Here is a 26,193-nt window from a genome sequence, read left to right as displayed (position 1 = left end):
ATGAGGGTGGATTAGCTTAGCTCCTTAAAGTTTCTTCTAGAATTAGGATTTTATTATTTATATTAAACAAGAAAGAGGAAATAACAGTAACAACGGAGTCCATCATCAATGGCCTCTCGTATTTGGCTGAAGGCCTCATGGGTAGGTGTCCCCAGACCCCACTCAAACAAGATGATGGCTGAAGCCTAAGTTACACGATCATTTTTTCCTGGCTGATCTAAGCTCCATTAGTAAGACTGAAACCTCCCCTAAGATTTAACCCCACAAATTTTAATAAATATATGACTTAGTCACTCTTTGGGGAAATAATTGTTTGCATAGGCTTTCAGTTTTTGTCTTTTAGCCCTTAAATTAAGCAAAACCCGTGATACAAGGGAGATGGATGTGAAATTTTTTTTTACGCAGGGAAAGCATTCCTGGAATTGTAACAAAATTAGTTTTGGGAGTGAGGCTGGTCTATTTTTATTCGTGGTGTGGAACACTTGAGTATCTTACTTGGACCTACAGACCAACCTCTCCCCAACCCCCTAACACTCAAGTCCGTACACATGTACACAGATACTCTGTGCGTACTTTTGAATTCCCTGGGTCACTTTAACAACTGCTGAAGGAAAATCTGGTGGCCTTGACCTAGACCCAGGGCATGATTTATGCCATCATAATTTTGTGATGTTTGGACAATTCTGGTTTACTCTAGTGAAATTCTCCTAAATATGATTTCAATATCCTAAAAGCAAATTTAATCCACGGGCATTTACAAAACAATCCTTTGGCAGATACCAAAATTGGACTTTTTAACTTCTCTTGTTGACTTAACACATATGCAAGTGAATACTAAAGTTTCTAAAATAACTCATTCAAATTTTCATGAACGTTTTCTGTATTTCTTTCAAATTAGCATGATCATTTTCTATTTTAACTGAATGGCATACCATTTGACTACTTTCCAAGTGAAGTAATAAATATCCTTAAAAGAGATCTTCCCCCTTTTTCAATTCCAAGTGTTGAATTTTCTCCAGGTTACATCAATATATTAACCTAAGCCTTTAGACTCCATTCTTCTAGTTTAAGAAGAAAAAAAAAAAAAAAAAAAAGTGAGCATTTGTATAATCTATAGGTTAACAATCCTTTTATCAACAAATTCCTTGTGCCTCTCCAGTCAAGGAATTCACTTGGGACATATTTCACTTTTGTTTCTCTACCAAGGTGCAAGCCTTCCAATTTTTCTTTCTTTATCCACAGGACCCACTCTCTGGAGGACTTCTTGGCCCGTTAAGTTTTGACAATTTAAATTTCTTCTAAAAATTATGTCAAAGGTAAAAGATTGCTGAAGTTAACAATCCAATAAAGCTTGGACTCCCCTTCCTTCTGAAAAGGCAGACATTCTTGTCTTGCTAAAACTGGATACACATACCTTTCTTGTGATGCTTTAAAGAAACAAATTCTCAAGGTAGATTCTCTTTTCAGTTGTTCCCCACTCTTCCAATAACTGTTTTACTGTTAATTGGCTTGATATCAAAACATTATAAAGAAACAATTTCAAGAACAAAATTTCACATATAATTCAGCCATATCAAAGCACGCTTATTTTTACATGTTATTTTCCCATTTTTCATTCAAAGGCACAGTTTATTTTTTATTCTTATTTACTTTTAAATATTTAGTTTGCGAGACAGCGTGAGTGGAGGAGGGGCAGAGAGAGACATACACAGAATCCGAAGCAGGTTCCAGGCTGTGGGCTGTCAGCACAGAGCACCACGTGGGGCTCAAACCCATGAACCAAGAGACCACGACCCGAGCTGAAGTCAGATACTTAACTGACCGAGCTACCCAGGCGCCCCTACAGTTGTTGTTCTTTTAATAAATATTAATTTTCTTCAACAGAAGACTATTTTCCCAATTTATCATCTTTTCAATTGAGCAACTGTAATTTAATACACTCAATGGCTACAGGACGTTTATTTTAAAAGTTTTAAGTTATACAAGTGTTACAAGGATGTTACGCACATAGTTTCTTTGAAATTATGTGCTTAAAATAAATCCTCGGTGGTACAGTCTAGGTCAAAATATGTGAATATCTTGGTAACCTTTGACCTATGTGAATAACTGCTTTCCAAGAAAAGGAACAATGTCATTCATGCCACCAGTAATGCATGCTACCACAATCTTATCAAACATTGGGTCTTAGCATAAACAATTTTGGTAAATTTAAGGATAAGGTTAACATTTTTCTGATTCTCTAGTAAAGTTTAACTTCTGGCAAAGTTGAACCTTTCCCATTTATTTGTCATTCTTTTCATGAATCATCTCTTTATGGGCTATGTTCAATGTATCGATTGGATTCTAGGTAGTATTTGTAAATATGACTGAATTCTTTAAATGGGACAGCCATAAACTCTGTAATACCTGTTACAAATATTTCTCAACACTATTGTTTTCTTCTTACACTTGTCTTGTTTAGTTTCCCAGTGATTCCAAAGGTTTCCAGCAGCTATTCTCTTACCTTCCACAAGTATGTGTGGCTTTCTGACTTGCTTATTTTTTCTCCTAGTTATCTTTTCTTGGTGTTAGGCTTTGTCATTTATTTTAGGACCTTCCATCTCCTTTGTTCTTCTTCAATTACATACATACACACACCCCTGCTCTAAACAACAAAAAGAACCAGGAAGTACAATTGTACACACCAGTCTTGCCTATCTGGAACTCCAGAAGGGGCTAGGTTTTGTGGGTCCATGGATAACTTCAAATCAGCCCGCTTGGCTCTCCTCAGCTGCCTTTCTTCTCCCCTTCCTCTGTCATCACCAATTTCTTTCTCTAACCTCTTACCCACCTTCATTAGCTATAGTGAACACACAGAGTCAACCATAAGCATCGACCCCTTCCCTCCAATATCCCTTACTTCATGCCTCTCATTCCCAACACAGCCCCTCCTTCATCATCATGGAGTCCTCTCACGGAGTTATATGGAACCTCAGCTTTGTTAAGAAAAGTCTTCTCTAAGCTCCAACATTTTCTTGCACACTTTCTCATCCTCCTTATACTAGCCAACAAAACTTTTCCTTTCCATAACAGTGCAACTCAGGACAAGTGTGCATTCTCTACGACGCTTTTGGACCATTTCACCATAGTCACCTCTTAATAATTTTCCACCTGAAGTTGTGGCATCTGCTTATACATGGGACCTCTACATTTTCATTTATCAATTTTCAGGGAGTTTACCTGAAATAGTTTATACTATTCATCTATCTGAATGAATTCAACACTTGCCTAACATTTATCCACCATACTCTTCCCGCTTCTATTGTTATGGACAACATTCTCCAAATGTTCCAAATGGAATTCTCCATTCTCTCCAAGAGTATCCTCCAAGTTTTTAGATCTCCCAAATTACCAGCTCTAATTCGCATCAGCCATCTAATATATTGATATCAAGTTATACATTCTATCGAATTTTCTACACAGATGATTATGTCATTTGCAAATAAAGATAGTTTTACTTATTTCTTTCCAATCTGGAAGCCTTTTCTTTTTCTTGCCTAATGCCCTGGTTAGAATCTCTACTACAATATTGAATAGAAGTGTTGAGAACAGAAACCCATGTGTTCTTATTCTTGATCTGAGGAGGAAAGAATTCTTCCACCATTAAAAATGACAACTGCTGGGACGCCTGGGTGGCTCAGTCAGTTAAGCGACCAATTCTGAATTTCAAGTCAGGTCATGATCTCGCAGTTCATGAGTTTGAACACCTCCTCAGGTTCCGTGCTGGGGCTCCGAGCTGGCAGTTTACAGCCTGCTTGGGATTCTCTCTCCTCTGACTATCCCCCACTCATGCTGGGATCTTAAATAAGCTTTAAAAAAAAAAAAAAAGTATTAACATCGGACATGTGGGTTTGGCTATTTCCCTTTTAGGGCTCCATCAGTTTTTGTATATTTTAAAACTGTTTAAAAGTTCTATAAATGTTTAGTACTCTTATATTCTGTTGATTAAAAGATCCCATTATAAAATAAACTTCTTTATCCCCAGCATTATTCTTTGCTATAAAATCTACCTCTTCTGATAACACAGCCACTCCAACTTTGACTCCTGTTAGTATGATACCTTTTTTTCCCAACCTATTTGTGTCTTTATATTTAAGATCTGTTTCAAGTCTTATATAGTTGGGTCCTGTTTTTTGTTATTTTATCTAATATCGATTTCATTCCCTTGAGTCTCAACTATTTAATTTGCTTACTGATGGTTAGGTTTGAGTATATCACCTACTACTTGTTTTCTATTTATTCCATCTATCTTGTTCCTTTCTTTCTGTTTTTGTTTGTTAATTTTTGTTAATTCCATCTTATACCATGTGCTGCTTTGTTGGCTATCACTCTGTTATTTCAGTGGTTGTGTTAGGGTTTATACTACATGTTTTATCATAGTCTATCTTCAAGTGCTATTATAATCACTTCATATAAAAGAACCTTACGAAAGTCTACTTCCCCTTTTCCGCTATGAATTTTATGCCATTATTCTCCTGCATTTTACTTTTCACATTATAAACTCGATATACTGTTTATTTTTTTAGAGAGCGAGCTCCTGCAAGCAGTGGAGGGAGAGCGAGAAGGAGAGAGAGAGAGAGAGAAAGAGAGAATGAACCTTACTTAAGCAGTTTCCATGCTCAGCATAGAGCCCCACACAGGGCTTGATCCCATGACCCTGGGATCATGACCTGAGCTGAAATCAAGAGTTGGACGATCAATCAAATGAACCACCCACGTGCCATGTTATAGAGATTTAAATAAGAACTAAATTTTATATGACTACCCACGTGGTCACCATTTTCTGTACTTTCCCTTTCTTTGTATAAATCCAGATTTCCATCTGGATTCATTTTTCTTCTGTCTAAAGGACTTCCTTTAATACTTCTTTTAACGCTGGAAAAAGTGTAACAAAAGTAATAACAAAAAAGTACAATGAAGACATTTTTATGTTTTATCTTTTTCAAAGATATTTTTGCTGGGTATAGGTTGATAATTTTTTTCCTTTAGTATTTCAATGATGTTGCTCTGTCTTCTTGCTTGCCTTGTTTCCAGTAGAAATCTGATGTCACTCTTACCATTGTTCCTCTATAACACCCATTATCTACTTTTAAGGTATTCTGTTTTAGAGGCGCCTGGGTGGCTCAGTGGGTTAAGCATCTGGCTCTTGGCTTTGGTTCAGATCATGATCTCATGTTTTAGGAGTTCAAGCCCTGTGTTAGGCTCCACCACACATGGTGAGGAGGCTGCTTGGGCTTCTCTCTCCCCCCCATCTCTGCTCCTCTCCCACTTGCTGTCTCTCTCTCTCTCTCTCTCTCTCTCTCTCTCTCTCTCTCTCTCTCTCTCACACACACACACACACACACACACACACACACACACACACACACAAAGCAAAACCCACAAATTTTAAAATGATATTCTGTTTAATTCAAAGTTCTCTAGAGAAACAGACCAATAGTAGGTTTATGTATATACAGAAGGATATATTCTAAGGAATTGACTCAATTATGGAGGGTGGCAAGTCAGTATCTGCAGGGTAACCTGGAGAACCAGATAACAGCTGATGCTTCAGGTCAAGTCCAAAGGCTACTTGATACAGACTTCCTCATTGCTGGGGGGTGGGGCAGTGGTCATCTTTTGTTCAATTCAGGCCTTCAACTGGTTGGATGAGACCCACCCACATTATAGAGGACTGTCTGCTTAACTTAAAGTCCACTGACTTAAATATTCATCTCATCCCAAAACACAAACATCCAGGATTGTATATGACCACATACACGGGCACCATGGCCCAGGCAGGTTGACAATATAAAATTAACCATCATACTTTATCTCTGGTTTCGAGCAACTTTATCATAGGTCTTTGTGTAGTTTGCTCATATCTTGTTCTTGAGGTTTAATAAGCTTCCTGGATTTGTTGTTAAATTTCTTCAAGTTTAAATATGTTTTAGACGTTATCACTTCACATATTTTTTTCTGTCCCTTTTTCCACCCTTTATGTTCACAGACTTCAGTGACCCATGCTTGGGGACTTGGACCTGTCCCACAGTTCGTGCTGCTCTTTGCATTTCCCATTTTCTCCTCCCTCTCTCAACACTTTGGATGGTATCTAATACTAATGGCCTTCAAAATTATTACTCTCCTCTTCTGCAATGTCTAATCTGCCATGAATCCTATCTGGTGCATATTCATCTCAGATACTGTTGTATTCACCACTTTATATGGGTTTTTTATAATGGTTTATATGGGTCTTTTAAAAATTTTCCATGTCTCTACTTAACTCTATGAACAGATGGAATTCAGCTATAGTAACAGTTTTAAGTTTTCTTTGCTAATTCCTTTATCTGTGTCAGTTCTGAGTCAGATTCAATTGATTTTTCTTCTCATTATAAATCATGTTTTCCTGCCTCTTTACATGCCTGGTAATATTTGATTGAGTGTCCAACGTTGTAAATCTGATCTTAGGTGCTGGGTAATTCTGTTTCTGTAAATCCCATACAGCTTTGTTCTAGGATGCATTAAAGTTAGTAGCAAACAGTTTGCTTGAGCCTTTGGTCTTAATTTGATTTCTTAGGTGGGTCTAGAGCAGCACTCAGTTTTGGGCTGATTCCTGAGGCAAGAGCCTCCTGGTACTCTACCCAGTACCTTTTGAATTATGACGCTTTCAGTCTGGCTAGTGAGAATAGCCATAACTTTTAGCCCTGTGTGAACACCAAGCCATCTTTCTCTACTCTTTTCAAGCGTTCATTTCCCTGGCCTTGGGTAGTTTCCTCATGTGTCTGCATTGAATACATTCCTGGTTACTCAAGGCAGACCCTCTGTAGATCTCTAGGGTTCTCTCTCTTCCTCTCCATTACCATGTCCCATGAACCCTAGCTGCCCTGGTCTCTCCAACTCTTAGGTCTATGTCAACATAGGGAGTCCACTGAGCTCTACCTCAGTTCCTCATGGCCTAGGAACTCTCTCAAGGCAGTAAGCTGGGGCAAATGCGGGGCTATTCTCATTGGTTTCTCATCTCTCAGGGAGGACCATCTTTTGTTGCTTGATGTTCACTCTCCTGAAATCTGTTGCATATTTTGTCTGTCCTCCAACCCTCTCCCCCCATGTACTTCAAGTAGGAGGGTGAACCCATTCCAGTTATTCTGTTTTGACAGAATTGGAAGTCCTCACTCATTCTTACTGTCACTGCCTTCTGTTGAACATCTTCTTCTTTCCTTCCCTGTTCTACCATTACACCTCTGTCCACAGCACCTCTCCTTGTAAAAACAAATTCCCCAGACACTGCTTTCTCTCTTGCTGTTTACTTTCTTGAAAGCGTGGTCAATGTGCAGTCTTAACAAGGGGCCAAGGAGTGAAAAGCAAGGTCTATACATTGTTATTTCCTCTGCTCACCACTCCCTCATAGCTCAGGCTGGTTTCTACTCTGACTCTGCTGAAAGTGTTCACTAATGACCATAATATCACCACACCCAACAGTCCTTTCTCGGACTTGAGGCTGATGATTATTTAACTCCAGTTCTTTGGCCTCTTGTTCCTATTTGCCTATATGATACCATATAGAACTGCCTGGCTTAGAGTCCCTGTCTTGTGCAGATGTTAGAATATAAGTTCAAAGTGTAGAAATGTTGATCTGTTCTGTTGACTAATGCATACTCAGTGCCTAAATCAGTAGCAGTCGTGTAATGGGTATTCAACAAATGTGGAAAGAATGAATGATAAATAGTTGGTGCTTAGCACCCTCCTGCCTTGTACCACCCATCATCCCTCGACAATCTCTTTCAAACCCACAGATCAGTTGCCTCTCAAATCCAGATCCAAACTCTCTCTAGTCAGCTTATCTTCTGGCATTTGGATCATTGTTGAAAGTACTGCCAATGCCTCAAAATTAGCATGTCCAAAGCCAAACTCATCATTTATCTTAAAATTGCCTGTCATGTTTTCTCCACTTTTTACAATTCACTCAATCACTAGGCTAGAGACTTAAGGCACACATGATTCTTTTCTCTTCCTTCCTTTCCCTCTCTATTACCGGAAGTGATAGTTGCTCTTACAGAAATCAATCACATCTGCCTCTGACTCTCCATCCCCACAATCGAGGTCCCTACTGGATCAGCTCTCCATGGTACAGGTCTTTCTCAGAAGCTCCTCCAGCATCAGGTCACAACGCACCCTACACCTGTGTCCTTGGCCTCAACCCAGGAAGATCGCTGTTCTCTGAATACATCCTTTGCTTCCTATCCTTCTTCTCCTCACCCCATTTCTCTCTGCTCAGATATCATTCATCATGAGGCCGTCCTCAAATGTAACATCCCCTATGCCTTCTTTGACTCCTCAGATTAGAAATGACCCTTTAGCTTTCTCATTTTTACCATCAAGCATAGCACGTATCACATGGTCTTAAATACGCAGTAAATATCAACTGTTTGTCATTAGAAATCTTATCTTCCTAACCTGGGTGTAAGCTTCTTGACATCAGAGACCTTCAAAAAGGTCTCCAAAAAGTCACTGTGCCTGGTTCAAGATAATGACAACTCATAGAAGCGTGATATCCAAAATGTTAGCCAACTCAACATCTCCTACATCAGAAAACTCAACTAGCACACAAGGTTCCCATAAAAGGAAAATGTTAAAAATCTAGTAGAAATAGAAAAATTATTGCAATTTACAATTGTAACATTTACAGGTATTTTCTTTTACATTATAATTCAAAACTGCTTTTCTAGCAATAGTATTTCTGATTTATACCTCTGATAAGTGTACACTTTGTGTTTCTTTTTTCACATTTTAGGGGAAATTATTTTGCTTGAAAAGAATTACTGAATTAATAAGGTTTGCATAATTTCATAACCCATTTCTCCAAAGATATCCACAATTTTACCAACAATCAGCCAATACTACTCTCATCACAAATCCTAAGTCTTAGGGATGACTCAACTTCATTTGAAGCCTTGAACTGGGACTCTACCTCTATCACTAGCTGTGTGACCATAGCCATCTCACCATACCTTTGAGCCTCAGATGATTTAAAGACAGAGTCTGGAAAAAAGAGTCTTACCTGCCATGTAAGGCCATTATGAGGCCCACAGAGATATGATACTTTCTGCAAAAACAGATTCAAATTACTATGGTCTCTTATTCATTCAATAAACACTTGGGGGGCGCCTGGGTGGCGCAGTCGGTTAAGCGTCCGACTTCAGCCAGGTCACGATCTCGCGGCCCGTGAGTTCGAGCCCCGCGTCAGGCTCTGGGCTGATGGCTCGGAGCCTGGAGCTTGTTTCCGATTCTGTGTCTCCCTCTCTCTCTGCCCCTCCCCCGTTCATGCTCTCTCTCTGTCCCAAAAATAAATAAAAAACGTTGAAAAAAAAATTTAAAAAAAAAAAAAAAAAAAAACACTTGGAGCTATGCCCAAACCTTATACCACATTCGGCACGTATAAAGCCAAATATGATGCTCTAACTGTCCTTAGGGGCTCCCATCTCAGGCTGGGGAGACACACGTGTAGATGGCAGTGTTGCAAGCACTAAGTGACAGAAACACGGACGATGCACAGTGGGGGGCAAGGGGGTGCTCAGTTCTCTCTTGGGGAAAAGGAAAATAGGAACAGCTTCACACATAAGGCCGTGCTTGAGCTCTAAATCACCCTCTGTCGTCTCACCGATTATCACGAGCCCCTTCCTCTTTTCTTCATCCTTTAACCAAGCTAGGTCTCTATTGCTTTACAGGCCCACAGCTTCTCATCTATAATTCTAAAATCTGAAAAGCTCCAAAAACCTAACTTATTTGGTGGCATACGTGACCCAAACTGATGTAAGGCTCTTCGTGGTCTCAGTATTTTTCCTACTTGTCAGGAAATCCTAGTTCATGATTCCATCACTCACCCAGCACCTCAACCAGGACCTGAGTCGTCTTTGGCTTTTTTCTCTCACCTTCCAAACCCAACCAGCCACTAAGTGTACTCTCGCTGCCTCTTCCTCATGGTGGGGGCGTGTCTCACACACTGTGGGATATTTGGCGGCATCCCTGGCATCTACCCGACAGAGGACAGTGGCCCCCTCCTCTAGGTGTGACAACCCAAAGTCCCACCTGATTGAGAACCACTACCCAGACAGACTTCTCGGCCACGTCTGGAAACAACATAATCTGATCAACGGTTCCTGCGCTGACTACCCTCCAGATGGGAACTATGAGGAAAGAAGACTCAGACTCCATCAGCTGCGCTGTTCGGGGAGCGTATGACCGACACAAGTAGGCCAGAGTGACTCTTCAAGGGGAACTAGTACTCTGTGAGGCCGAGATGAAGCCATTTTGTTACAGTTCTAGAATTCCAGGTTTCTGCATTAGTTTGTATTAATGTCCTCCGGAGCTTGACTTGTTCAGTGGCATTGAAATATCTAACGAGAGAGATACAGGGTGTAGCCATTTAATGCCACTCACCACCCCCAACTCTATTTTGAAAAACGGAACATCCAAAAATAAATAAACTGACTGATGCATTTAACTACAAATAAAGGGTCCCACAAAGAGCATAAGACACAAGACCATTTGGGGGATGAGAAAGGGACAGAACTCGGGCACAGTACCCACCTGTGGTCGACACGACGTTCTCGGGACTTTCACTGCAGAGCTTTGACAACAGACTGGTCTTGCCAGAACCTGTGAGGCCTATGCAAACCAGGTCATACTCAGGTCGTGCAGGTGGTGGTCCCTTGCAGCAAAGTGCTCTAAAACACTGCCAAGAGAGGGGGAGAAATGTGGCTCTTTTAAGTAAGACCGGACACAAAGCTTAGTAACATTCGCAACGACTAAGTATTAAGAAGTAATTAAATAACCTATTCGTTTTAAGAAGCAAAGGTAACTTCAGGGTGGAGAAACCATCTTTTTAACCAAGTGTTCAAAGCTAACGTTCCCAGGAATGAGACCTACAGGGACTTCACGGCTCCCCTCCTACTGTCACTGGCACCCTGCGAGGGGCAGGACATCATCGCTCAGCTCTCCTACCAAAAATGCACAGCCTGAATCTAAGCATGAGACAACTTCAGACAAAACCACGCTGAGGAGCACTCCACAAGACGGCTGACCTGTTCTCTAAAATCTCAAGGTCTTACAAGTTGAAGAAATGCTGAGGAACTGTTCTAGGTTAGAGCAGACTAGAGACAGGGTAACCAAATGCAATGTCTTCCGTACTGGACCCTGGACCCTGGACCCTTGGGACAGGCGGAGGAAAAATGACATTGGGACAAGAGGTGAGGGCTGACTAGAGGCTGCACAATTGTTCACAGGGTTGCAGAGGGTCTAGGTTCCTGAATTTCATCGTTGTACTGTGCTGATAAAAGGAAAATCCTTGTTCTGAGAACACACATTCTGAAGTATTTTAGAGATGAAGGGTCTTGATGTCTAATTAATTGGTTAGAAGAATTTCTAAATCTATGTCCATCGTCAGCTCTATACAGTGAGGAGTGTGATAGAGCAAACACGGTTAAGATGTTAATGACCAGAGAAGCGGAGAGTCATAAGAAAATTCCTTGTATTCATCTTTTAATTTTTTTTTTTAATATTTCTTTATTTTTGAGCAAGAGACAAACAGGGTGTGAGCAGGGGAGGGGCAGAGAGAGAGGGAGACACAGAATCTGAAGCAGACTCCAGGCTCTGAGCTGTCAGCACAGAGCCTGACGCGGAGCTTGAACTCACCAACTGTGAGACGGTGACCTGAGCTGAAATTGGACGCTTAACCGACTGAGCCACCCAGGTGCCCCTGTATTTGTCTTACAACTCTGGTATTATTTCAAAAGTAAAAAGCTTTTACAAATCATTAAATTGAGCCCCTGTATCTACCTCTGCCATCTTGACCCGTGCCAAATTCTGTTTCAGGTCAACTGACCTCAGGGTACTGTGAACAGTTGTACAGTTTGTGCATGGCCAGAACCTGTTTGCTCTCCAAGAGTTACAGGCAGGGGGATTTGGGAGACTGGAAATTAGGCAGTTTATGATCTTTCTACTTACTTGACATTCATTTATTAGGGGCCAATTATGTGCCAACTTGTAGAACCCTCAGTAATTCAGGAGATAAAATGAGGGACAGGTAGGGGAGGGAGACCTATTGATTGCTAGATCATCTGGAGATCCCAAGAGAAAAGACCTATGAAAAGTCTGTGCTAATTCTCATTCAGATAAAATCTGAGGCCTAATTGGCTCTCATAAGATCAATTTGACTATTTCTCTCTCATACTTCTCATATCCAGTTAGTCAACAAATCCTGTCCATGACTCCTCTGAAAGAGCTCTAGAACATGCCCACTGCTCTCCAGTCCAAGCCACCATCACCTAGACAATATCAACATTCTCCCACCAGTCCCGGGATATTCATTCTTGCCCTCTCCATTCTCCATGAGGCAGCCACGATGATTTTTTTATAAAACCAAAATCTGATCTCATCTGCTTAAGCCCCTTCCGTGACTTCCAACTATTCTAGGATCCAAACACTTAGGACCTACAAAGTCTTCCAGAATCCGCTCCACCAACGTGCACCCCCCCACCCCCAGCCTCTTTTCGGGTCACTCTCCAGCCACTCCTCCCTCACTTTGCCCCCAATCATGACAACCCTCTGGCAACTCCAAGCACTCCCAGATGCTGTTCCCTCTTTCCCCAGATCTTAGCTCAGTGGACTTGTCAGCTTTTAGGTCTCAGCTTCAGCACCCCTTCTCCAGGGGCACCTGATCTGTTTCTATGAGAATGTGAGCCATTTCTGTCAAGCTCTCACACACGTTTGTCAATTCATCACACAATTACAGTTTCCTATTCATCACCAAACTGTGGGAACCAGACCTCTCCATCTTCATCCCAGTGTCCCCAGGGCTTTGCGGAAGACATGGCACATAATCTACCCTCAACGAATAAATGTTGAAGGAAAAACCCGTGACACTGAAAGTTCACCTAAGAAAAAAAGAAAATGTAAAGGCTAATGGGAAGCTTGATCTATGTTCTCTTGGGGCCCCTCACATGTCAAGAAAAAAAGTATCAAACTAAGAGTAACCCTTGACCCTTTCACTTTACTTCAATGCCATAAGTTAGTCCAATTTAAGAGTGACTGCACTGTACAGGGTCTACTTTCCCAGTACGAGAGAGCTTCTTCTTGTCCCCAGTACACTCTTCCTTGGCTCTTAAGAGGTTCTCCCTACTTCTGGTAAACAATTCGAAGATCATCTAATCCATATTCTTCACAAATTAAACTCTAATCATATTTCCTGTCTTTTCAAGCCTGAGGGGCCCTAATTGTTTCAGTCTGCCGGCATACAGCAATCCCTCCTGCTCCATCACATTAGTTCTGTTCTTGGCATTACTTGAGTTCCATTATGTCTTCCTCTTACAAGATTAATGACCACAACTATAAACAGCACCCTAGATGCCAGCACATCACATCCTGGATTCGTACGAAGGCTGGCTGATACCGTCTGACATTTTGCAAATTTTATCTGTGACTGCCCTGGACTCACGGGGAACTTTCCTAAGGGGCAGATACGTATTTGCATGTATCTACGTATTCCCTCAAAGAGGACCACTGGCTAGCCACTATTTACTGTGTCAGGCAACACCACCAGTCACACTGTGGTTTCTCTTATTGGGCTGCTTTGATCTTCACTGGGAAAAGAGAGGAGACCCGATTCCTGCTCCAGACTGCCGCTTTCTTGCTCAGCTTCTCTCCTAGAATTCTCTCGGGCCATCTTCTAGAGGGGGACTGGACCACCTTTCCAGGTCCAAACAATCAAATCTTAAATACAGAATAAAATTATAGGCGACGGCTCGCGATCTTGCTCTGTTTAAGCTATTCAAATGCTAGTATTACTCAACGTACTTTGGCCAGAAGTTCCAAAATTTCACCTTTATGTTTTTGTTTTTAATGTTTCTTTACTCTTGGGACAGAGACAGAGAGACAGAGACAGAGTGTGAGCAGGGGAGGGGCAGAGAGAGAGAGGGAGATGGAGAATCTGAAGCAGGCTCCAGACTCTGAGCTGTCAGCACAGAGCCCGACGCAGGGCTTGAACTCACAAACTATGAGAGCATGACCTGAGCCGGAGTCAGACACTTAACGGACTAAGCCCCCCAGGCACCCTCACCTTCATGCTCTTTTTAAAATCCAAAATGTAAAAATGTTTGCAGCCAAACTCAGTATCTGTATCACCTATTAATTTTTCTCTAGGTCACTAAGGCACTTTCGGCATGAAAAGCAGTTTAGCAGTGACACTGTACTCACACAGATCTTTCCATCTCCTCTAGATTCTCCACAGTGATGGTTAAGACACCTAACATGACATGTCTCCTCTCCCCCAAATCTGTTTCCTGAATTCCAGGCTCTGTATTTTCAACTGTTCTGGAATAACTCAAACTAAATGGGGGGGGGGGGGGAGGCTCCCCCCACCACACACACAAAACCACAGTCTATGGAAATCAGGTATTTTGAAACATAAAAGGCACAAAGGTTAGACTGACAATCATTACAAGATAGAATCTTTGAAATAAATCACAGAACCTTTGAATATTTATTTGAAATAAATAAATCCTATGCTTGGCAGGAGTAGTGTCAGATTTTGAGCCAACAAAATAAGGCTCTTAAAAATATGCTATTTCAAACGGGAAAAGAATGTTCATGTTTTTTTGAGTCCGTTCCTAAAAACTCTACAGTTTTCACTTGTTTTTCATTTTAAAACTTAATGAAGCTTCAGATCTCATAGTCCATTTACTTAAAATTACTCATTTTGGCCTCTAGACTATACTGTACCCAAGTTCATTGTGTCTGTCTCCTAAAGCAGCTCTTGCATTGTTAAGAGTAAGCCCCTTTCACTGCCGTACAATGCTAAACACAATGCCGTCGGCAGTCCTGACAGCAAGCGGCAAACTCAGGCCCCATTCCCAGGCCAGACAGTGAGGCATTGTGTGGCTCTGTTCAGCCTCCATAAACCTATCCATGCTTCAGTTTCCTCGTGATTAACCAGTAATGTTTTAACACTATCTGCCACTTCCTTTCTTCAGGAGGACGTTAGGAGGCATCAGTTCAATGCATTTTGCTACAAGAAAGGCACCAGAGCGATACATCACTGTTCATCAGGAGGCTCGTTTCCCTAAGGCATCCTAGGTGACAGTCGTTTCCTCGGGCAAGGGCCTGGCAGCCCACCATGCAGTCCAGACACTGGCACTTCCCTTGCCCAGGCCGCAGCAGCTTCCAGAGGGCTCCATCCCCTTCCAGTCCAACCCAAGACACTAAAGACACGCAACCCTTGGCCCTTGCTTGCAGCAGGGAGAAGTCTGCGTTGTAACCATGGGGGGTGGGGGGGAGGGGCGTGTGCAAGCAAGGTCACGGTCTCTTGTCTAGACTGCTTCAGTTCACAGGTCTTCTCACACAGGGTCTGTTATGACACGTTCCTTTTCAAAAGGACCCAGTGTATCTCTGATTATGCCAGGACGCAGGATGTTTCCCCTTAGCATAAATCCACAAGCTTCCACCAACGTCGCACGTGAGGAAACGGTGTGCCAAGGTCTTGAGAGAGGGCAAAGTCCGGAATCACCAGTAATATCTACATCATAGACTTTGGACAAATCATATAATCATATAATCTTTAGCAGAAAGGCAGATTAACTAAAAGGCATAAGCAAAAAACCTTAGCAATATTTGCTTAAAGGAGACTGATGACTTGTACTGCGGGGGGGGGGGGGGGGGGGGAGCCAAAGATTAAATTGCAAAGATTAAACGAGGGCTTGTATTTCAGATAGGTGGCCTAGCACCAAGGCAGCAAGATGATTTTAAGATGTCTCCATTTCTGTTGGGGACAGCGTCAGACGTTTTGGTAGGTCTGGCAGAGCCCCGTACATAATAGGTCCTTAGCGGATAACTACTCCACAAATTGGCACCATAAAGCACTAATGAAGCACTTAACTGTGTATCTCCTTTCCCTCTCCATCTCCCCCCTTCATGACTCCAGCTACCCTCCAACTCACTCACTAGGTTCCTCCAGCTGTCTGAGCCCCCTCATGCTCCGGTTCTGTGCCCCCGGAAGAAAGGCTCTTTCCACTCCTCTCCTTGGCAAATTCCTAGTCAAGGTACTGCTCTGATGGTACTCCTCTGAAAAGTCTTCTCTAGTGACCCCAGAGAGCTAATTCCTTCTTTCCCTCCTTGGTTCACGACACACACTTCTAGCACGGAAGTATCAGGCCAGGTGTTTTTTTTGTTGTTGTTGTTTTGTTTTCCTAACAGTAAGAATTAAGCAGATGATAGAATTCGACACATCGACTCCAAGACCTGTTCATCCTTGATTCACAAAGTTGCATTTTTCAGCTACCAAGGGTGGCCAGGCCTGAAAGCAGAGAAGCAGAGAAGCAGAGTTGTCCTACAACATGTCAATTCTGGACAGAGTCTTACTCAAGATCCTCCCCCTCTGGCACCGGCCCTTGCATTGCCAGTATTTCCTACCATCCCGTGTCCTTAAGTCCCTAGCCTTTGGGAACATGGCATTTGTTTCAATTGATGCTCTGTTTTTCATCATGAATACAAGATTTTATTCTGAGCATGATTTCAATTTGATTGAAGCTCTGTACAGTTGCTGGAAAATTTTCTTCAGTCAGCTTGGGGACTTCCCCCCAGGGCCATGCAGTCACTGCCTGAACCCCACACTATCTCCTCCTTATTTAAATACGGGTCTCACCAAACAAAAACCAGAGTTCCTATAGCAAATAACCAAGTCTTTCGGTGGAGTCCTAGGGTGGGGCCTGGCACTGCGCTCCATAAATGCTTCTTATATGAACACAACACTCATTAGTTGGTACCTAAAAGCAAGAGATAAGTCACTCGTAACCTGAAGTGGATTTATTTATTAGTTTGGTTTTAAAACCAAAAGGAGACACCTGTACATTCTGACCCTCGCTCTCTTGCAATGAAAGAAGTTTTTAAAAGGAAGTCCATTTCTAGAAGTGTTTTCTAATACTAAACATGTCCAAGTAACAAAATATTTAGTTTACATATCTAAAATTATATAAGAGTTAAAATATTTTCCAAGTGCATAATAGTCAAATGTGGGTCTGTCTGTGGAAAATACAACCAAAATCTGTCATAACATGTATAGCAGCTATCTAAAGCTTCTGGAAAAGACACGAGGAAGGATGGCTGCCCCTAAAACGTAAAAACAAATCCAAATGCTACTAACAGCACCAGATAGAAGTGATATGTGTGTGTTAACTCACTCCTTGAACGACCCGTTGAGAAAAGCGCTTCCCCCTTTAAGATGGGGGAAACCGAGGCCCAAAGATATTAAGTAACTTGCCTCAGAGCGGCCAGGATTTGAAGCCTCTGACATCTGAGTGCACCACGTACGGGGAAAAGACATTACACGCATCCTGTGTAGAGGGCAACACAGAGATGTAAACTTGCGACAGCTAGCAAGCGACCGAGCTGGAGCTCCCACCAGGGCTGCAGGCTCCAGAGCGCCTACTCATGTCCTCTCAGCCTCGGTGCCACGTCCGGAGTCAGTGATCAGAGCCCCAGAAACGGGGTGTCTCGGTGGTTTCAAGGAGATGAGAACTTTGAAGAAGTTTGCCTCTGTGAGAGAATAGATCCCTGGCAGAGGAAGGGGACGATGCAAGCCTTGACACTGCTTTCCTTGCACTGTCAAGTTTATTGCTCAAGGGCCTACATCTTCCTCCCAGTGGAGCCGGGGGACCTGCTTCCTGCACGGCTGACTTAGGGAGGAGGGCAGGCGGAGAGGGGACCGGCTGGGAGGGAGGCGAGGGGACCCTGAAGAGTTGCTGGCTTCTCTCTCCTGCTGTCGGCCTCTTTCACTTAACCATTTTTTGTCCTCTGGCAAGGACAAAGCTTGTCTATTAAGAGAAGCCCACGCTGCCGCAGAGATTTCTGATTCTAAGCACGGTAGCAAGGCGGGGGGGGGGGGGGGGGGGGGGGGGGGGGAATCTCTAAATAACACTCCCCAATTTTCCCCCTTAAAATATATGTGTATGTCAACTATACCTCAATAAAGCAAATACATAAGCAAATACTAGAAATAAATCAACTGTACCGGGGGAGAGTATGGAGAAAAATACACGAATAACCTGGAATGCGTAGAAATACACGTGAAGGAGATAAACCGTAACACGCAATCTCTTGGCTAATCCTTTCCTTCTACTTGCAAGAAAAATGAGTTTCAAATATGCTGCAATGTCTTGGAGTAACTAGTGGTCCTTGCAAACAAGTGAAAAAAATGTAAATTCAAACGGCACCTATAGCAATAGAAGAAGCCAGGGGGCGTGGGGGGGGGGTGGGTGGAGCTGGCTGTGAAGAGGCCCTTGATCACCAGGCAGATCCCAGGAGAAGACTCTTCTCCACGTCACAAGAGCAATCCGCTTTTCGAGGTGAAAAATCCTGTGGCCCTTTAAGACCCTAGTGGGAAAAACAATAAATTGTTTTTACAGAAGATGGGTCAAACCTTTCGGCCATGTGGGCTGCTCCGGGCTCACTGATGAAGGCTTTGGCCTAGAACTGTCCCAGGGCTGAGGCTTCTGGCCAATACATCACACTGCCTCGGGACACGAAGTCTGTCTTTGCCTTCCCCTTTGTATTTCTCAATCCACATTCCTTTTTGGGGTGAAATACTCCATTATTTCTGCTTTGTTCTGGTCTGTCTCCTGTCTCTGTCCCTATTAACTCGTGGCAACAAAAGAAACAAACAGAAGCAGGGGATTTCATGCTTAGCAGCTACAGACACTGGCTTCGCGGCTTTGCAGAGGAGCAGACATCGGAGACCCTGAATGGAAGAGAGTTGCTGCTGTGCTCAGCCAGACCAGGGGCCCACGTGGCTCCCCGCCTGTGCATCAGTCCTCCTAGATCAGCGGGACTCACAAGTCCTGCTAAGAGCATCTCAAGACGAACCAGAAGTAGGGTTTTCCAAGTTAGGGCATGTATCTGATAATTAGATTGAAAGACTGTAATTCAAGATTCTCCTATATTCCTAGCTCTCTAAAATTTCAGGACTTCTCATATTGAAAATAGATCAAGATTTTTTTTTTCCTTAAACTCAAAAAGGTAGCTAAGTAGAAGATAAGGCTCTTATTTATACTATGTAATTCTTCTCTTATAATGGCTACATGAAATATCTCATGTTTAAGTATCAATTTTTTAAAATAACATAATTATACAATAAAACCAGAAGTAAATTTCCCAGGCATGACTTTGGGTAAGGAGACCCAAGCTTTCTATGCAATATTCACAAACATACCCTAATTAGGGCTTAACCTGGGTCAGTTTCAGACCATGTATTTTTTATTCCTAAAGAGCAAAGAAAGGGGCACCTGGGTGGCTGAGTCATTTAAGTGTCCGACTTGGGTTCAGGTCACGATCTCATGGTTCATGAGTTCGAGCCCTGCAACAGGCTGTTGTCAGTGTGGAGCCTGCTTCACATCCTCTGTCCCCGGTTCTCTCTCTGCCCCTCCCCCGCTCATTCTCGCTCTCAAAAATACAGAAACTTTTTTTTTTTTTTTTTTTTAAGAGTGAAGAAACACAAAATTCAGCAGAAAATTAAACAGATTAATACATTTTGTATCAAACCTCATTTTTGGTCACTATCTGAATAGAACATTTCTAGATGCAAAGTTATAATATTCCTTACCATGGGTATTTTTCTATCCTCTGTACACTTAGGAAGAGTCAGGGAATGAAGACATTTAGAAAGAGCTAGGCTCCCTAGGTAGACCTTCAAGTGGGTTTAACCATCCTCTGAAAATCCCCGGAAAGATCCCAACAAAGCAAATTCTCTCTGCTCTTGGTGCTTTTAGAACTGGAGCCGGGGAGCCTTATAACAGATGAGAAGCAAAACAAACCAAAAGCAAGTGGGTTTTCTAGTAGCCCCTGACAGTGGACATCTTATTCCCGTATTTTGGGCAACAACAGAGCGTTCCTTTACTTAGTAACCTTTAGGTTCCATGAAGATGGACCTCAGGCCTACATATCCCATCAGTCACCAATCTCTGCTCATCCGTCCCACTCCCCACTCGGTCTCTGCCCTCTCCCTGTAGCCCCTGGCCCTCAAGCCTTTGTTCAAAACATCACCACTATCTCCTAGACAACACAGTCTCTTCTCCTAACCTCAGGTTTACCAGACTCCAATTAAATCTCCAAAATGTTAACAAAGATCTTTCCTAAACACATCGAGCCGTTCCCGTGATTTCAAATCTTTCCAAGACCACCTAGAGCTGTCAGGATAAAGTCCAAGTTCCTTATTGAAGCAGATAGGGTCTTTATGATGTGGACTTTGCCTTCATTTGCGATCTCTAATGGCTGTTATAACGATTACAAGAGATAACGGTTGTAATGTTTGTAAGGCACCTAAACCAGGGTTCGACGCACAAAACTTAAAATTGTAAGTTTATAATACAGAGGGGCTATTTTTCAACCATGTACGTGACCTCCATGCCAGTCCTACAGATCTGTGTGCACAGGTCCCGTTCCAGTCTGTTTCGTGCTCCAAGGCCAAGGAGTTGACCCTCTGCCTACACATCATTCTCCACTATCTCCCTCTAGCTGGCTCCTAGTCACCCTTCAAAATTCAGCTTGATAATAATTTCTTCCGAAAGACCTCTGTGCCCTCAGTCTGATTCAGATGACCTTCTTTAACTACCTCAGTGCCTTTTCTATTCTACCATCCGAACACTTACCGTTCTTTGAAGTTGATTTCTAGTCCAGCTTCCCCCACGAGGACATCGGCACCTGAATATAGGTACCACTTCTAATTCCACTTTGGAACTTGAACGGCTGAGACCGCATCCACCATGTGGTAAGATGAGATCCCCACTTAATTAAGTCCTCATGGCTTTATTAAGTGCAAGGTCAGATAAGCCTAAAACTCAGCTCCACTGGGATTTGGAGAAGTTACTTCCCTGATCTCTGGTTCCTAATCTAGAGAGTGAGGACCATCTCACAGATTCTTGGGAGTGGTCAATGAGGTACCATACCCCACATGCTCAGAACAGTGCTCAGTCAACAGGTATTGCCATCGTGACTTATTAGATTTTTCACTTTGAGCAAGGTTTTCCTAAAAAGAACTGATTTTTCTGACCAATCCGGATCCTTCACGGAGTAGATAAAGATATTTCAGGGTTTGGATTTATTTTAGTACCCATTTGGTCAAAGTTCTGATGTGATGTACCAAATACCAATGGTGACTAAGGACCAGTAGACAGTCCTTTGGTTTGCTATAGTAACAGCTATTAAAAGGGACTGTGATATAACGCAGAGGGAGACCATCACTGTTTTTTTTGTTTTGTTTTTTTGTTTTTGTTACCCGAGAGGAGGAAACTCCTATAAAACAGCTTTTAAACGTTACTGGTATACCTTAAGAGCTAGACCAATTCTCTGAATGTCAATCTCCTATGTCTATGCAGATCTAAACAAAAGCATAATAGGCAGAAGAGGGTCTGTAAACCCTGCGTGTCCTCAAATCACGTTGCTGTTAACCGCTGACAGAGACGAATGTTTACTATGGTCTAGCGCCGAGGAGCCAATACAGTGAACGAGATGCGATCTCGCCTCGCACATCAACACACGTGTCAGACAGATTCTGACTGCAGAGTCTGAGCAGGTGGGGAGAGGGGAGGGCACAGCTGGGGAGCTCAGATCTACAGCTGAGCTGGCAGCAGCGGTAGTTCAAGCCATCTTCTCACCTCAGGAGCTGGAATTAATCTGAGAGTTATTTAAAGGTGTGTTTTATTAAAGAGGCACTTTGCGACTACTGTCAAACTTCACAAATGCTCAACACAAATTAAGGCAGCTCTACTTGAGGTCATTGAAGATATCACCAGATTTCCTTCAGCACCCGCAAATCACTGATCAAAAATGAAGTACCGACAAAAGTAATCTTCCGTTCCCTCAGAATATTAGAAGCAGCACATGGACTTAATTTGTGCTAGAAACATTTTGATTTATTATTTGCTCTGTTTTATTCCCTGGAATATAGGTGTGAATGCCTTAAATTATGTCCCCATATATATTATATAAACAATACGGGTCCCATTTAAACAGAATGCTGAAGATCTCAGAGGGATTCACGGGCCTGACAGATTTATCTGGAGTCTTACCAAATGAAGTCTGGTCAATCACTTTCTTTGGCCAAAGAAGGCACCAACTCCCATCAAAGGAGGTCTCAAGCTACCCGGAAAATAGGATAATTGAACATCCTGAGTGTTTTTTGAAAGGAGTGTCCTTTTTCTTTTGTACCAGACAGGATTCTGGTGGTAAACAGAAGGATAATGATAATTCACAGAATGGACAAGAAGCTGAAGAACAGGAAGAACCCAGGCAGCCCACGGCAGTGACATGGCAGCAGCTGCTACTTTAGGAGTCGCCCCTGTACCAGCTGCCTGGCACCCCGCATCCACTGCTGTTGGGAATGACCTCTGACTGCCCCAGCCAGGTGTCCCTGAGCATCAGGCTGGAGCATCCCACCAAACGAACCTTGGCATCATGCTGGGGTCCTGGCTGCCAGGGAGTGGAGAACAAAAATGGCTGTCCCCTACCTTCAGCAATGAAAGGAGGGAGCCCTGACACCAAGCTCCTGTGGGATTACAAATAAAGCATTCATTTGTAGGGCAGCCAAAAACAATACCAACCACAATTTTGTCCTTTGGCCCAACAGACAGCAGACTTTTTCTATTATTACAATTTAAAGACCGAAAATACAACGGCATTTGTTGATCTTCCAATTCCACGGATTTACTCTGAAAGAATATGCCAGAACTTTGGGAATGGCCAAGAAGAGCGAGTCCAGCTGACTCAAGGAAGTGGGCAGGATGGGGGCTAGTGGAAAATCTGGCTTGGATTTTCCTGAGCAAAAATGTTTGTCTTCTCAATGTCCCACTTATGTACTCAGCTGTCCTCTACATGCATTCTCTGTCTTCCTTCCATACTTGCACTGATCAATGATTACATATAGGAAGATGAGGGCTGGCTGTGTATGTGTGGGAGGCTAATGCCTGACACCTCTTATGTCCATACTTGCGTATTCTTGCTTTCCTTTCAGCTTTGATATCTTGGTGGAAAATGGAATAGGGCAGACTTAGAGATGTGCAGGTACCTAGCTTTCGTTAATTAAAAACAACAACGAAAAATCAGGTAGTCATCTGTGCCATAGCTGGTCACTAGGAACACAGACACAAACTCCTTAAGGATGTGTGACTGGGCATTTTTGTTTTTTTGGGTTTTTTTTGTGTTTTTTTTTTTTAATTTTTCAACGCTTTTTATTTATTTTTGGGACAGAGAGAGACAGAGCATGAACGGGGGAGGGGCAGAGAGAGAGGGAGACACAGAATCGGAAACAGGCTCCAGGCTCTGAGCCATCAGCCCAGAGCCTGACGCGGGGCTCGAACTCACAGACTGCGAGATCGTGACCTGGCTGAAGTCGGAGGCTTAACCGACTGCGCCACCCAGGCGCCCCTGTTTTTTGTTTTGTTTTTTTTTTTTTTTTTAAACAGACCATTCTGGCTTTCAACATATTTGTCTAATATATAATCCTTCCAGTCTCCCTTTTCTGATTTGCAAATCACAGCATAATTGTGAAGCAACTGTTACAACAAAAAAACTACTCATCTGGAACATGCACAGAAAAAAAAAAAGAACAATCATATTTATGGTTTGCAAAAAATTAAAAAATCTTAAAACCCATGGTCTTTGGCTCACAAATTCAGCTTTCCCAAAAAAGAAGAAAATCTGAATGCTTGCAGTAAACTAGCATGTTAAAAAAACAGTATGGGGAAGGAGGTTGGAAAGAAAACAGATAAACGCCTGTTGTTGGTTTTGTTTCTTTTTTTTTTTTTTTTTTTTTTTGGTAAGGACATTTTGTCTCATTTGGTGAATCTGTGGAAATAATTTATTGCATTCTGTACAAGGAATTATGACTCCACCTGAATGGACTCTACTTCCCCATGGCTCTCCATAAGCAAGAAAGGGTATACTCATGACTGAATCTAGTGTTAGAATCGATTTTATAATTACAATAATAGTGGATACAAAGGTCCTCCAGGGAATTGTGCTCGGACAAATTAGAGACAGTGTTGGCAGAGATAAAATATTCATCACCAAAAGAGTACATAAAATGTATCTGAGAGGATCAGGACTCATCTGGGAATCACAAGGGGAATAAGACATCACCAGAAAAATCCAAGTATTCTCGGCTACATAAAATTCTGAAACAAAGAATTTCAGCCTTAACTAATTCTGGATTTAGTGAAGTAAGACCTCACTGTTACTTTATCTGATGGCACTGGGGTATGGTCGAGAATAAAAAAAAGTCCTGAGATTTTCTTAATTAGCAAGACTTTCAAATCATCTGTAAAATAAAAACCACAGCTCTCTTCAATCCTATTAATTTTCCATAATTTCCATAACCATTCCAAGTTGGACATTCTATTCACCCTCAAAAAGTAAAGATACAATATCTTAAACCGTGAGATTTTGAAATGCTACATTACACAATGTCAAATCACGTATTTTGTTTTTTAATGTTTATTTTTGACAGAGAGAGAGAGAGAGAGAGAGCGAGCGAGCACGAGCGGGGGAGGGGCAGAGAGAGAGAGAGAGGAAGACACAGCATCCGAAGCAGGCTCCAGGTTCTGAGCTGTCAGCACAGAGCCCGATGCGGGGCTCGAACTCACGAACTGCAAGATCATGACCTAAGCCGAAGTCGGATGCTTAACTGACTGAACCATCCAGGCGCCCCCCAAATCACGTATCTGTTATATGCTTTCTTGGGTTTTTATTATAAGACATACCTAGTCCTTCTCTGAAAGAAATGAGAAGCGAATGGATGAAGTAATAAAAAGAGATCCAATAAAATCTGATCAAATAGGAGCAAAGGATATACTCTAAATTCAATTCAGGTTAAGGTGGGATTTCAAACTTTCACAGAACAAGGTGGGAAAGGCAAGAGGAGTTAAAAGGGGAGATCACGTAGCACTAAATAATCAGTACATCTTTGACTTCATACAGGAAATGGCTTCAGGTGCAACCGGTACCTCTAATACTGAAACTCTCCCGAATGACAGCTTGAGAATTTTCTATACTTACATTAAAAGGGCCAACATTTATTTCACTTAAACAATGAGATTTCACAAAGATTGAAGATTTAGAAAACCAACCACCCAATACTAAAAATGTCAACTGCTAATAATTACACCTTAAATCTCTTCAGTTTTAGCACAATTTCTAACAACTTAACAGTCAAATTATCTGGTCATAAAAAGGTTAGTAGTTCACAAGACTTCTGGGCTAACCTTCCAAGACCTCTGCCTGACTAGTAGAGTGTTTCAGGAGGCCGTGGTACCCTAAGGTGTGATGGGGGCATCATTGCTCAAGGGGGGGGGGGGAAGGTTAGAGACACAGAAAAAGGGTCATAAACCATGAAGAAAAGTGGAATTCAAAGATCTCTCTAATCGGAAATGGACACCAAATGTAGAAAATATGTGAGGGGAAAAATAACTAAGGTCTGTCCCAGAAATAATGGACTGCAGGCTTTACTAGCCTTTGTGCTGGTGTCTTCTGTGCTGGCGTGCCTCCGCTCTTCTCCAACCTGCTCTGTGGGCCTGGAGGCTCACCTCTACGGACTGCACGGATGGGTACCCGAGCCTTGGCTTCTAGTCAGATTGCACAGGGTGGAGGTACCAGAAAGAGATGGGAAAAAGAATCAAATTGGGTGTTGTTGTTTTTTCCCTCAGCTCCTTCCTTGCAGGGCCAGTGAGGGCCTGCTGCATCCTGAGAGTGACATCCACAGCTCCAATCAGGCTGTCCCCTCCACTCAGCCCTGTCTCTGCGTTCCCAAAAGGGTTCCCTCACTTTGCCCTTTTGGGACTAAGGGTGGTTTCCTCATACAGTATCCACATCTTTGTACAGTCCCATTAGTTAACTCTCTTCAAGTTACCCACTTTGAATAGACTTTTTTTTTTTTTTTTTTGCCAGGATTCTGATGGAGTCGTCTTATAACTAAAATGAGGAGGAATCTAGAATGACACCTAGAGTTTTGGCTTTAACAGCTAAGGAATTAAGGTTTGGGGGGTATTGAGTGTTAAAGAAATTAAAGAATTGGGGAGGTTTAGTCTTTTATTGTATTTATTTTTAAATTTATTTTGAGAAGCATGCACACAGGGGAGGGGC

The 26,193-nt window shown here is 42.4% G+C and overlaps 1 protein-coding gene across 5 annotated transcripts in view; it reads right to left on the bottom strand.

Annotated features, from left to right (window-relative positions):
* Positions 1–26,193, bottom strand: part of ARL15 (ADP ribosylation factor like GTPase 15) — a 403,888-nt gene that overhangs the window by 249,446 nt on the left and 128,249 nt on the right. For all 5 annotated transcript variants that reach the window (XR_006205681.1, XM_042949992.1, XM_042949983.1 and 2 more), the window contains one exon: positions 10,606–10,750. Coding sequence is in view for 4 of the 5 variants with exons in the window: in XM_042949992.1 (XP_042805926.1) it covers positions 10,606–10,750 (145 nt within the window). In the remaining variant the exon portion in view is untranslated. The remainder of the gene's footprint in view (positions 1–10,605; positions 10,751–26,193) is intronic.

The sequence above is a fragment of the Panthera leo genome, chromosome A1 (genome assembly GCF_018350215.1).
Source record: "Panthera leo isolate Ple1 chromosome A1, P.leo_Ple1_pat1.1, whole genome shotgun sequence".
In the NCBI taxonomy this organism is placed as follows: domain Eukaryota; kingdom Metazoa; phylum Chordata; class Mammalia; order Carnivora; family Felidae; genus Panthera; species Panthera leo.
The sequence above is the reverse complement of the archived record's forward strand: the minus strand, read 5'-3'. Positions and strand labels throughout refer to the sequence as shown.